The sequence below is a fragment of the Ascaphus truei genome, chromosome 19 (genome assembly GCF_040206685.1).
Source record: "Ascaphus truei isolate aAscTru1 chromosome 19, aAscTru1.hap1, whole genome shotgun sequence".
Classification (NCBI taxonomy): domain Eukaryota; kingdom Metazoa; phylum Chordata; class Amphibia; order Anura; family Ascaphidae; genus Ascaphus; species Ascaphus truei.
This window is the reverse complement of record NC_134501.1, coordinates 26073842-26087852: the sequence shown is the minus strand read 5'-3', so window position 1 is coordinate 26087852 and position 14011 is coordinate 26073842. Positions and strand designations below refer to the sequence as shown.

At 53.7% G+C, this 14011-nt stretch overlaps 1 protein-coding gene across 4 annotated transcripts in view; it reads right to left on the bottom strand.

The window, feature by feature from the left end:
• Positions 1-13875, bottom strand: part of HEATR3 (HEAT repeat containing 3) — a 34952-nt gene extending 21077 nt beyond the window's left edge. For 3 of the 4 annotated variants that reach the window (XM_075577014.1, XM_075577016.1, XM_075577017.1), the window contains exons 1-5: positions 13692-13875; positions 11745-11917; positions 7222-7309; positions 6012-6124; positions 4551-4660 (exon numbers count right to left, since the gene is read on the bottom strand). In XM_075577014.1, the coding sequence (XP_075433129.1) occupies positions 4551-4660; positions 6012-6124; positions 7222-7309; positions 11745-11917; positions 13692-13817 (610 nt within the window). In that variant the 5' untranslated portion in view covers positions 13818-13875. The remainder of the gene's footprint in view (positions 1-4550; positions 4661-6011; positions 6125-7221; positions 7310-11744; positions 11918-13691) is intronic. The other variant, XM_075577015.1, reaches the window with a different exon arrangement.
• Positions 13876-14011: the final 136 nt, after the last annotated feature.

Sequence of the window (14011 nt, the reverse complement as noted above, 5' to 3'; positions counted from 1 at the left end):
TGACGGGCCAAAGGACACACAGGGACACACACACACACATGGACACACACACACAGGGACACACACACACACAGGGACACACACACACACACACACACACACACACACACACACACACACACACACACACACACACAGTGACAGACAGACACACACACACACACACACACACAGTGACACACACACACACACACACACAGTGACACACACACACAGTGACACACACACACACAGTGACAGACACACACACAATGACACACAGTGACACACAGTGACACACAGTGACACACAGTGACACACACACACACACACACACACACACACACACACACACACTGTTACATACATTAGCGGGGCTCACAGTTAGCAGCACCCGCGCGCACCTCCTCCTCTCCCCGTGTCTCCCGCGCTTTCACCCCGAGCCCCCCCCTCCCCCGGCGCAGCTACATTCAGCGGGACACACACACTATTATTACCCCTTCAGCGCCCCCCCCCCCCACCCAGTGTCAGCGGCCGTGCGAGACCCCCCCTCTATATCTCCCACCTCTCCCTCCCACACATATACATGCCCCCCCCTCCCCGGCGCTACAACTCACCCCTCCCCGGCGGGGGAACAGCCATTGGCCAGGCAGGCTGCCTCGCGGCGCCGAGTGCCCAAGATGGCGGCGCCCGGGACACAGCGGGGGAGCGGCCACAACACACTGCCTCCCGCCTCAGATCCACGTGGGACCTGCCGGATGGGTGAGTGAGCGGCCTTCACCTCCCCTCCACCCCCCCTCCAGTGTCAGTGTCTCCCCGATACCCCCCCCCCCCCGGCGCCGCTACAGTCAGCGGGGGAGCGAGCGAGCGCCCGGGACACAGCGGGAGAGCGGCCACAACACGCTGCCTCCCGCCTCAGATCCACGTGGGACCTGCCGGACGGGTGAGTGAGCGGCCTTCACCTACCCTCACCCACCCATCACCTCCCCTCACCCCCTTTCACCTCCCCTCACTCCACTTCTCCCTTCCACCCCCCCTTCACCTCCCCATTTACCTCCCCCCCCTCTTCACCTCCCCTCCACCCCCCCCTTCACCACCTCCCCTCCACCCCCCCCTTCACCACCTCCCCTCCACCCCCCCCTTCACCTCCCCTCCACCCCCCCCTTCACCCCCCCCCCCTTCACCTCCCTTCCACCCCCCCCCCTTCACCTCCCTTCCACCCCCCCCTTCACCTCCCTTCCACCCCCCCCTTCACCTCCCCTCCACCCCCCCCCTTCACCTCCCCTCCACCCCCCCCCCTTCACCTCCCCTCCACCCCCCCTTCCCACCGCCTCCCCCCCCCTTCCCACCGCCTCCCCTCCACCTTCCCACCGCCTCCCCTCCACCTTCCCACCGCCTCCCCTCCACCTTCCCACCGCCTCCCCCCCCCCTTCCTACCGCCTCCCCCCTTCCCACCGCCTCCTCCCCCCCTTCCCACCGCCTCCCAGCCCCCCTTCCCACCGCCTCCCCCCACCCCTTCCCACCGCCTCCCCCCACCCCTTCCCACCGCCTCTCCCCACCCCTTCCCACCGCCTCCCCCCCCTTCCCACCGCCTCCCCCCCCCCCCTTCCCACAGCCTCCCTCCCCCCCCTCTTCACCTCCCCTCCACCCCCCCCTTCACCACCTCCCCTCCACCCCCCCCTTCACCACCTCCCCTCCACCCCCCCCTTCACCTCCCCTCCACCCCCCCCTTCACCCCCCCCCCCTTCACCTCCCTTCCACCCCCCCCCCTTCACCTCCCTTCCACCCCCCCCTTCACCTCCCTTCCACCCCCCCCTTCACCTCCCCTCCACCCCCCCCCTTCACCTCCCCTCCACCCCCCCCCCTTCACCTCCCCTCCACCCCCCCTTCCCACCGCCTCCCCCCCCCTTCCCACCGCCTCCCCTCCACCTTCCCACCGCCTCCCCTCCACCTTCCCACCGCCTCCCCTCCACCTTCCCACCGCCTCCCCCCCCCCCTTCCTACCGCCTCCCCCCTTCCCACCGCCTCCTCCCCCCCTTCCCACCGCCTCCCAGCCCCCCTTCCCACCGCCTCCCCCCACCCCTTCCCACCGCCTCCCCCCACCCCTTCCCACCGCCTCTCCCCACCCCTTCCCACCGCCTCCCCCCCCCTTCCCACCGCCTTCCCCCCCCCCTTCCCACAGCCTCCCTCCCCCCCTTCCCACCACCTCCCACCCCCCCCCACCCCCCGCCTTCCCACCTCCTCCCACCCCCCGCCTTCCCACCGCCTCCCACCCCCCGCCTTCCCTCCGCCTCCCCCTTCCCACCTCCTTCCCACCACCTCACCCCTCCCCCCCCTTCCCACCACCTCCCCCCCCCTTCCCACCACCCCCCCCCCTTTCCACCACCTCCCCCCCTTCCCACCACCTCCCCCCCCTTCCCACCACCTCCCCCCCTTCCCACCACCTCCACCCTCCCCCCCTTCCCACCACCTCCCCCCCTTCCCACCACCTCCCCCCTCCTCCCCCTTCCCACCACCTCCCCCCCTCCTCCCCCCCTTCCCACCACCTCCCCCCTCCTCCCCCTTCCCACCACCTCCCCCCTCCTCCCCCTTCCCACCACCTTCCCCCTCCTCCCCCTTCCCACCACATCCCCCCTTCTCTCCCTTTCCACCACCTTCCCCCTCCTCCTCCTTCCCACCACCTCCCCCCTTCCCACCACCTTCCCCCTCCTCCCCCTTCCCACCACATCCCCCCTTCTCTCCCTTTCCACCACCTTCCCCCTCCTCCTCCTTCCCACCACCTCCCCCCTTCCCACCACCGCCGCCCTTCGCCTTCATGCCCGCCTTACCGCCTCCCCACCCCCGCCTCTGCCTTTCACCCGCCCTTACTCCGGCCGCCTCTGCCTTTCACCCACCGCCTCACAGCCGCTGCACGCACTCAACAGACACCCGCCACACTCGACACATACCTGCCGCCACACACACCTGCTGCCTCCCGCCCCTACGCACCGACATCACTGACCCACCGCCTCACACCCTAGCAGGACCCCCACTCACAGACAGCACTCACAACCCACGCGCCAGCCGCCGCCTCACACCCTTGCAGGACCCCCACTCACAGACAGCACTCACAACCCACGCGCCACCCGCCGCCTCACACCCTAGCAGGACCCCCATTCACAGACAGCACTCACAACCCACGCACCACCCGCCGCCTCACACCCTAGCAGGACCCCCACTCGCACACAGCACTCACAACCCACGCGCCACCCGCCGCCTCACACCCTAGCAGGACCCCCACTCGCAGACAGCACTCACAACCCACGCGCCACCCGCCGCCTCACACCCTAGCAGGACACACGACTCAGATTTTTACATCACTTATGGCACCAAAATATACATTGTACTGTGGTGTGGTTACAATAAACCATTTTTATACAACATCGTATTACATTTTCTTCCATCTTTCTTTTCAATATTATTATCCAACCTTTACAACAAACAGTCACCTATTGTTCCACAATTTATAAATAATACTACCTATTACGCATTTACATCCCGGGCAACGCCGGGTCTCTCAGCTAGTGCATTCATATTTGTCACTTTATACGTAATTATATATATATATATATATATATATATATATACACACACACACACACACACACACACACACACACACACACACACACACACACACACACACACACACACACACACACACACACACACACACACACACACACACGATACCGGTTGCAACACGACATCAAGGGACAGCACGCAGGTTATTAGATCATAAATTACCGACGTTTCAGTCCCACAGTGGGACCGAAACGTCGGTTTTTGTGTCTTCTATCAAATATAGAAAATGTATGATCTATTTACCTTGATGTCGTGTTGCAACCGCTATCGTATGGTCTGTTATTGCTTTATGGGATAAGCACCAAAACTTATTTACTTGCAAATGGTGTGCCGTCTGTGCACACACACATATACACACATACACACCGAGCAACAGGTGGTGACTCACAGTTTTGCTTTATGGCACACACTTTCAACAGGACTCATTTCCTGTTTGAAGTACTATATCAATGTCTGTATGTCAGTGGCTGCACCTCACTGATGAAGGGGCCCTGAGATGGCTCAGAAACTTTGGATATGGATTAAATACCCTTTCCCTGGTCATTTAATTTTGGTGGGACTAACTGCACAGGGTACTTTCCCTAACCGTCGCGCTACATAGACAAATCATTTTATCTCCTGTAGCTCCGCTCTTCCCGACGCTCGCGTGCACTGTAGACGCTCCCTATACACACAATGTGTTTCATCCCGCCGCTCGCGCCCTCAGCATGGACGCGGCCTTACCTGTGAGATGGCGGTAACCAGGTAATAAACTGCTGTTTGCATGAATAAAGTTCCTGGCGCCCAGCATGTGGCACGAACACCCGGACTGCATTAAGCCTGCACCCTGAACAGGGTAACGCATCCTGAGCAACCCTAACACCGACGGAAACTCCCCAGGAGCCAGGGATATATATATATATATATATATATATATATATATATATATCTATACTGATATAGCTTACCAGCTGAAATCGCCAGCTCCATGTTCGTGGGAAACCTGGTCAAACAGCGAAGCACAATGTCCCAGCACTTTTCCTTGTTGAAGACGGAGAGGGCTTTGCTGCTGCTCTCACTGATCAGAGGGAAACGGGACAGGAAGAAGCAGCGTTACAGTGGCAGTGCCACTTGCCCGTCACACAAAGCACTCAGCCATGCAACGCCGTCTGGACTATTTCATTTATTTTTTTACTTTTAGAATGCCTGGGCAACCCGATGAATCGTAGAACGAAGATGAATATCGCTACTCTTAATACCTCTCCTTTCACCTCGAGTGAAGATTTAGACGCGCGAGGTGGTTGCAGCAATTTAGGTAGATTGGAGGAATGGCAAAAAAAATGGCAAAATAATGCACATGGGTCACACAAATCCAAAAAGGGCAGAATACGGGCTCATCAGCACCACAATGTCACCTACTATAGAGGAAAAGGGACAGAGGGCCATCACTTCACCAGCCTTAAAGGTAGGTGAGCAATGTAACATTGGGGAAAGCCAGCAGGGTGTTATAGGGAGAGGAATAGCAGCAAGGTGTTAGGGTGTTATAGGGAGAGGTATTAGTAGCAGAGAGGGGGTGATGCCACTTTAAAGATAATTGGTGTGTGCTAATCTGTATTCAGTCCTGAAGACCCTATCTCCAGGAGGACGTAAATATATCAGAGTGATGGTGCATCATTTACAGCATGAGACTCATCAGGAAAGACTACAGCAGATTAATATGTGCAGCTTAGAGGGGAGAGGGGGATATGAGAGAAACTGTCACATATATAAAGGGTTAATATGTGCAGCTTAGAGGGGAGAAGGGAGGGGGATATGAGAGAAACTGTCACATATATAAAGGGTTAATATGTGCAGCTTAGAGGGGAGAAGGGAGAGGGGGATATGAGAGAAACTGTCACATATATAAAGGGTTAATAGATACAGGAGGGAAGCATGTTTCAGAGAGAGAGAAGAGCTAGAACAAGTTATCATTCTCTGACGCTGGAGGGTGGGAGGATCAGGGGCAATGTGAGGAGGTACTTCTTCACTGAAAGGGTGGTGGATTCATGGAACAGCCGCCCAGCAGAGGTGGTAGGGGGTAATACAGTAAGGGAAATTAAAACTAATTGGGACATAAGGCTAAATCTTAAATCCTAGGATATAACAGGGTGTGAGGTTTCCCAGCAGACAGGAGAATGGGCAGGCTGGGTCAGGCCAAGTGGTTCTGATCCGCCGTCACATTCTATGTTACTTACTATTGGCCATAGAATAATTTCCGTGCACCTCAGGCTAGTGGGGGTCAAATAAACCCCTCAAAAGATGCTCAACTTTGTAGTCCTTGCCTCAGAAGTGTAAAATGATACTTGCTACTGCTTCCTAATGCAGCGGGCCCGTATTCGGAAGGTAGTAGAAGAGCCTCTGCCCCTTCTGGATCTAGAAAACAGTCTTACCATACATTCCAAAGCACATTGATGGCCTCGTTGGCTATATCCTCCACGTAGTTCTTGGGCGAGTCCTTAGTCTTCACTGTGGGCTCCGTGGTGGCATTGAATCCCGCGCTACACTGTACTAGGTCAGTCACAGGGATGGAAGAGAAAACACACAGGGGCAGACAGGTCACTCTCCTTGTTCCAGCAAGAAATGTGAAGCCATGTCCACATGGCACTACAATGTATGCACGCAATGAGCTCTCACTGACCCACCCACCACTTGACCCATTAGTTGACCCACCACTGGACCAACCAGTTTACCCATCAGACCCACCAGTTTACCCATTATTTGACCCATCGGACCCACCAGTTTACCCATCAGACCCACCAGCTTACCCATCAGACCCACCAGTTTACCCATCAGACCCACCAGTTTACCCATCGGACCCACCAGTTTACCCATCGGACCCACCAGTTTACCCATCAGACCCGCCAGTTTACCCATTATTTGACCCATCAGTTTACCCATCGGACCCACCAGTTTACCCATTATTTGACCCATCGGACCCACCAGTTTACCCATCGGACCCACCTGTTTACCCATTATTTGATCCATCGGACCCACCTGTTTACCCATCAGACCCACCAGTTTACCCATCAGACCCACCAGTTTACCCATCAGACCCACCAGTTTACCCATTATTTGGCCCATCAGACCCACCAGTTTACCCATCAGACCCACCAGTTTACCCATTATTTGACCCATCGGACCCACCAGTTTACCCATCGGACCCACCAGTTTACCCATTAGTTGACCCATTGGACCCACCAGTTGACCCACATAGCCCGGGAATCACCCAGCTCCGATGCATCGCAGCTCGGTCCTGTGTTAACTGCAATTGACTTGGATCCATTTAGCGCCGGATCCGGAGCTTAGTGCGCCTCCAGCATACGGCGGCAAAACATTTATTGGGCCCCATAAAATGCATCATATGCAAGAATTAGGACTGGTGTAAAGAAGTATATTTTTACTGGGATTCTTTAAAAAAAAAAACCATTATCCTCCGCCCCCCAAAACCTTTATCAAGATCAATATTTCTTCAAACAATACAAAATCGATGTCACCATGAAATGATGGTGGGTGAAAAATGGTGGCGCTGCCCACCCCTGCTTTAGTGACACCCAGCGATGACATGCAAGAGCGTGTTAATGGCAAAACAAGATCACGAACCTCTCTTAAAAGAGCCACCAGGGGGGTCATGATGTCACTGGTCACCATGTCGTCACATACTTCAAACCCTCCGCACGTGCTGAGGTTTCTGCAAAAGGAAATCACGGTCACACACGCAGGGTACCGGTCACACACAGCACGACGTCTTGCTAGAGGGACTATAGTCAATGCTCTCCCTCTTACCTACAGAATAAGTCACGGGGTTGCCACTCCAAAATCAAGACGTGGAAATGAAGGGTCACGGAAGAGAAAGCGCTGCTAATTTAACCCTTTGCGTGCCCCAAGACAGTCACTACGTCATGTGGTCTGGCACTTTAGGGGCTAGGTCATCCCAGCCGTTTGTTTTTCATCTTGGATCGCGTCCTGCTTTTCCATGGAGCGCAGGACGCCATCTGAAGCAAGACGGTAGAGGAGGACACTCTCTTCCGTGTCAAGAGCCGCCGCGGTCACGTGACCGCTATTTAATCTTTTCTGAAAGGGTTAAGGTGACTGACGGAAAGGAGCGCCCAGAATAAAGGTTAGGCCCGGTCCCTGCTGGTTTCCCCTGGGGCTCATCTGGCCACCAAACCCGGAGCTACCCTGTTTTTTACATGCCGGGTAGCCCCTTGTATCCCATGTATACGGTATTCTTCATTCCTGTTGGGAAACTATACTGTGTGTAAAAAATGATGTAGCCCAGGTCCCTGGACATGCAGGGCTGAGAACCCTTTGTGCATCCCGAATGTCCGGAGAGATGGCTGGAGGGGGAGGAGAGGTGCAGGGAACAAAGGGAGAGTGGGCCGGGGGGCCATCCACCCAAAAAGCGGAGCATTTGGCCCTTCCCCCAGCCAGCGCGGCGCCAGACCAGAGAGGGATATCCTGCCGGCCGAGGAAAGCCGTTGCCGAGCACCAGCTGATGAGTGCTGCTCCCATTGGCCCGTTTGTATTTCTCTCCAAAGCCCTTTAACTCTCTCAGCCCCGATTGGCCAATGCAGGCGAGCCCTCGCGTTCTGATTGGTTCCTGAGCAGCATCCACGATGTGATTGGTCGCCAGCCCTTCTACCATGATTTCCTATGGTAGCGGGGAATCTATGTAAGGGGAACCCAATCTCATTCTGATCCCGACGTGGAGGTGAACCAAGCGGTGTGCTCCGAGGCTGTGCCGAAGACACCTGAAAACGAGGCTGAGAGCCTAACTGAGCGGGAGATTTGAACGTGCTTTTCTGCTGCAGGACTGGGAGATGCCAGAGAAGTGGAGAGCAGGCGTTTTAAGCTGGAGATGTGAAAATGTTCCGACGCGAACTGCACCAGAGAGGTCTGGACGGCCCCTACGCCTATGTAGTGTGGAAGCAAACCATGGGTACCCTTCAATGTGGCGATCAGCACCCAGCCAGCTGGGATGTCCCCTGTCTGCCCTGTGTTAGCGACTATCGCTCTGATTGTGCTTTGCTTGCTGGCTCCGGCTGAAATAAAAAGGCTTTATTGAATTGCGCTGTCATCCCGAGGTTAAATTATAGTCTTCCTCGACAGTGACAAGTAAGGCCGCGCTTATAGTGCCGTCGTCGGCGACGTCACGCTGCGGTCGCCGGAAAAATCAAACTGAAGTGACTTCCAGCGACCGAGCCATCGCGCCTACAACTGCGTCAATACATTTAACGCGACGTCGCTTCGCTGTCACTATAAGCGCGGCCTAACCGCCTCAAGCTTAACTGAAGCTCTAACTGCCATGTATTATGGTGGAGAGCTTTGGGTTGTCCCATCAACTGCTACCTGGGTACCCCGGAAGCCACTTGATCGGCGAAAACGGGCGTTGGGTGCTGGATAATACTTTGTGATGTGTTAATATACGCGGTCTGGCTACATTGTAGCAGTTGACGCAGCACCCCAAAGCTCTCCTCACATAACACACGGCAGTTGAGAGTTTCAGTTAAGCTCGAGGAGGGATACAATTCACTTCTCTCCAATTCTCAACTCTCTTATCCCTGCTCCCAAAAGCCCTTCACCCCTTTTGCACTTAAGGAATAAATACAAGTAGACTTTGAAGATCTGACATTGATTAAAATGCACTGGCATTGAATCCGAGTGCTCCAATTGAATGTAAATTGAAACGGGATACTTTGTTAGTTTGGGCAAGATGTGCCCTTGCAAACTTCTCTGATCAATAGTTCTCTGCTTTTGAACACTTTTTTTTCTGAGAGGTTGGATTTTCAACACCTTACAACAGAAGCTCCCAGGGCATATCAGCTTTAAATGTAGTTTTTTAAAGGGAACGTCTTGAGCTTTTGTTTATAATTGGGGTGGATATATTTTTGTAGCGATACATATACACAAAAATGGCCTCACATACAATGACACGCGTTCGTGGTGCACGGTAAAGGTAGAAGTGAAAATAAATCACCAGCATGATGTTGTGTACCAGCACAGCATAGGAAGAAAAGGAGACATTTATTGGCCCAGAATGCAGACAAATGCCTGATATTTCAGCCCCCCTGAAACATCAGGCATAAGGGAGAGAGAGAGGAGAGAGAAAAAGAAGGGAGAGAGAGAGAAAAAGAAGGGAGAGAGAGAGAGAGAGAAAAAGAAGGGAGAGAGAGAGAGAGAGAAAAAGAAGGGAGAGAGAGAGAGAGAGAGAGAGAGAGAGAGAGAGAGAGAGAGAGAGAAAAAGAAGGGAGAGAGAGAGAGAGAGAGAGAGAAAAAGAAGGGAGAGAGAGAGAAAAAGAAGGGAGAGAGAGAGAGAAAAAGAAGGGAGAGAGAGAGAAAAAGAAGGGAGAGAGAGAGAGAGAAAAAAAGAAGGGAGAGAGAGAGAGAGAGAGAGAGAAAAAGAAGGGAGAGAGAGAGAGAGAGAGAGAAAAAGAAGGGAGAGAGAGAGAGAGAAAAAGAAGGGAGAGAGAGAGAGAAAAAGAAGGGAGAGAGAGAGAGAGAGAGAAAAAGAAGGGAGAGAGAGAGAAAAAGAAGGGAGAGAGAGAGAGAGAGAGAGAAAAAGAAGGGAGAGAGAGAGAGAGAGAAAAAGAAGGGAGAGAGAGAGAGAGAAAAAGAAGGGAGAGAGAGAGAGAGAGAGAGAGAGAGAGAGAGAGGAGAGAGAGAGAGAGAGAGAGAGAGTGAGAGAGAGAGAGAAAGAAGGGAGAGAGAAAGAAGGGAGAGAGAGAGAAGGGAGAGAGAGAGAAGGGAGAGAGAGAGAAGGGAGAGAGAGAGAAGGGAGAGAGAGAGAAGGGAGAGAGAGAGAAGGGAGAGAGAGAGAAGGGAGAGAGAGAGAAGGGAGAGAGAGACGGTTTGGCTTGGTGCGTTTGTTCATTTCAGTTGGTAAAACATGGCGGTAAGTGCCCCCTCCTCCCTGATTTCAAGCTCACTCATCTCACGTTTTAATGGACGTTGTTTCTGAACACTTGTGACTGAGCAGTGTATTAGACCGCTCTCCCTCCATTAGAGAGGGTATGAGAGCGCTTTGCAGGTGCAGCAGTGTTAGGACCTACAGATGGGCCATACTGTGAGGTGGCTGTAGGATTAAAGTGCTTTGGCCAAAGAATTGAACTAAATGACCATTGCTTATGAGCAGATAAACAGATAAGTATTTAACTATATAAATTTGTTGAGTTAGATGTAGCACTGAGACTTTGTCTTTTGGGCCTGAGAAAGAAATTAATGCAAGTTGTACAAATCAGATGATAAAGAAGATCTGGGAAAAAGAAGATTCTCTATAAATATGGAAATCTTCGTTCAAGTATGAGCCCAAGTGTCATGTGCAAACAAAGTGACAAACTTTGTAGCTGATCATTTGAAAAAGTCAGTGACTTTGCTCTCCAAAAATCACAACATAAAATATTTTAATATTAAAATGAATATGATGTGCAAACACTGTTCATTTTAGCATTACACCGCCATCTTTGTATATAACAATGCTATCATAATGTTTCATTCATTTCAGTTTCATGTTTTGATTTTCAATGGTCAGCAGAGATTTTGGTAGAATCGACCGCTCCTGTGGTCTTGAACTTTCTCCATTTGTAGACTATCTGTGCAGCACCAAATCCTTAGAAATGGGTTTGCTTCAATAACTGCTTTTGTGAGGTTCTCAGAGATTTCTTTTGATCGTGGCAGGACATGTTTCCACACTCCTGTATGGTGAAGACCAAACTCACAAAGTTTCTGATCTTTATATAGGGTGGGGCCTCCCAAACTAACACCTGAAGATCTACCTAATTATCCCCTTTAAACACCAGGGTTTCACTTACTTTTGCACAGACAAACAATTAGTAATTAATTGTCAGGCTAATTCATACATCATTTTGTTTAAAAAGACATGGAATTGGTTAAAATAAATCCTATTGGATATTTAAGAAAAGACTGGTTTTGACACACACATACACACACACACACACACACACACACACACACACACACACACACACACACACACACACACACACACACACACACACACACACACACACACACACACACACACACACACACACACACACACACTTTGTGAGAATGGACAAGTTTATTTCTGAGCCGGACGTCCTGTGCTGCAAAGCTGCACTCACCGTAAAGCCCCGGCAGCCGTCTCCCGCACAGACGGGCACATGTCCAGCAGCAGAGGCCCCAGGCAGCGCACAGCATCTCTCTGCAGGAATGAAGGGATCACCAGCTTCTGCTGCACCAGTCGGGAGATGCTGGCACACGCAAATTCTCTCACCTCCGGGCATGGACTCTGCAGCTGGGAAACACGGCGTGGGAGAGTGAGCACCTCACCGCCAGATATACTCTGCCACACACACCGCAAGATACTCAGTCTCATACACCGCCAGAGACACTGACACACGCATACACTCTCGCCTCCAGCAACAAACTCTGCAGCTGGGAAACATGGTGTGAAACTGTGAGCGTCTCACTGCGAGGCACTCATATACCGCTAGAGATGCACCAGAGATACTCGCCACTCACACACTGTCAGAGATACTTGGTACGCAAACTCTGCCATGCAGGCATGGACTCTACAGCTGGGAAACCCAGCGAGTGTCTCACAGCGAGATACTCAGTACTCTCGCACACCACCAGAGATACTCACACACTGCAGCATGTCATTACTTAGTCCCCTCACATACTGCAGCGTGTCATTACTCATGCCCCTCACACATTGCAGGGCGTCATTAGATACTCAGTCCCCTCACACACTGCAGCCCGCCATTAGGTACTCAGTCCCCTCACACACTAGTGCGTCATTACTCAGTCCCCACACACACTGCAGCGCGTCATTACTCAGTCCCCTCACACATTGCAGGGCGTCATTAGATACTCAGTCCCCTCACACACTGCAGCATGTCATTACTCAGTCGGCTCACACAGCAGCGCGTCATTAGATACTCAGCATTCATACACTGCAGCATGTCATTACATACTCAGCCCCTCACACGATGCTGCATATCATTAAATACTAAGCCTTCTCATAAACTGCAGCATGTCATTACATACTCAGCACTCACACTGCAGCATGTCAGATACTCAGTCCCCTCCCACACTGCAGCATGTCATTAGATACTCAGTCCCATCCAGGGTTGCCACCACTCCGGGTTTCACCTGTAGACTACGGGTTTACCTGGTAAACCTCTGGGTGGCGGCGGCGTAGACACGGCATGCTTCCGTATCTTCCCCCTGCAACTGTAGCTCAATATGGTTGCGCAGCATCTAATGGCGCAGCTTTGCCATGCCAACGGAAACACGTGACGTAACCACGTCATGACGAGACGTTGCGCCGTCACGACGGGTAGGCTTCCCGTTGCCATGGCAACTTGATGCCGTGTGAAGTCACGTTGCATCCCTTTGGCATGGCAACCGCAGCAATATTGAGAATAGTTGCAGAGGGAAGATGCCGCTGATAGGTAAGAGCAGTTGAAAAAAAAAAAATTATTCGGGCTGGCCTTCAGTAGAAGGTGGCAACCCCGGTCCCCTCACGCACCGCGGCCCCGGTCCCCTCACGCACTGCGGCCCCCTCATACACTGCAGTCCTGGCCCCCTCATACACTGCAGTCCTGGCCCCCTCATACACTGCAGTCCTGGCCCCCTCATACACCGCTGCCCCGGTCCCCTCATACACCGCTGCCCCGGCCCCCTCATACACTGCGGCCCTGGTCCCCTCATACACTGCGGTCCTGGCCCCCTCATACACTGCAGTCCTGGCCCCCTCATACACCGCTGCCCCGGTCCCCTCATACACCGCTGCCCTGGCCCCCTCATACACCGCGGCCCTGGTCCCCTCATACACTGCAGTCCTGGCCCCCTCATACACTGCAGTCCTGGCCCCCTCATACACCGCTGCCCTGGTCCCCTCATACACCGCAGTCCTGGTCCCCTCATACACCGCGGCCCTGGTCCCCTCATACACTGCGGCCCTGGCCCCCTCATACACTGCGGCCCTGGCCCCCTCATACACTGCGGCCCTGGCCCCCTCATACACTGCGGCCCTGGCCCCCTCATACACCGCGGCCCCTCACTCTGTGCAGAAGCTCCTCCGCATGCAGGGATCCCCCGTCCTCCTCCCCCCCGCTCTCTTGCTCGTCCCCGGGCTGTGTGGGGCTGAAGGCCACGGCTCTGAACCTGCGGGCCCGGCTCTTCCCCATAGTGAGACGGAGCGAGCAGCGGCAATAACTTTTTTACACCAGCGCGGCGTGGACACAACAAACTTTATTATACCAGTGCAGCGCGGACACAACAAACTTTATTGTACCAGTGCAGCGCGGACACAACAAACTTTATTGTACCAGTGCAGCGCGGACACAACAAACTTTATTATACCAGTGCAGCGCGGACACAA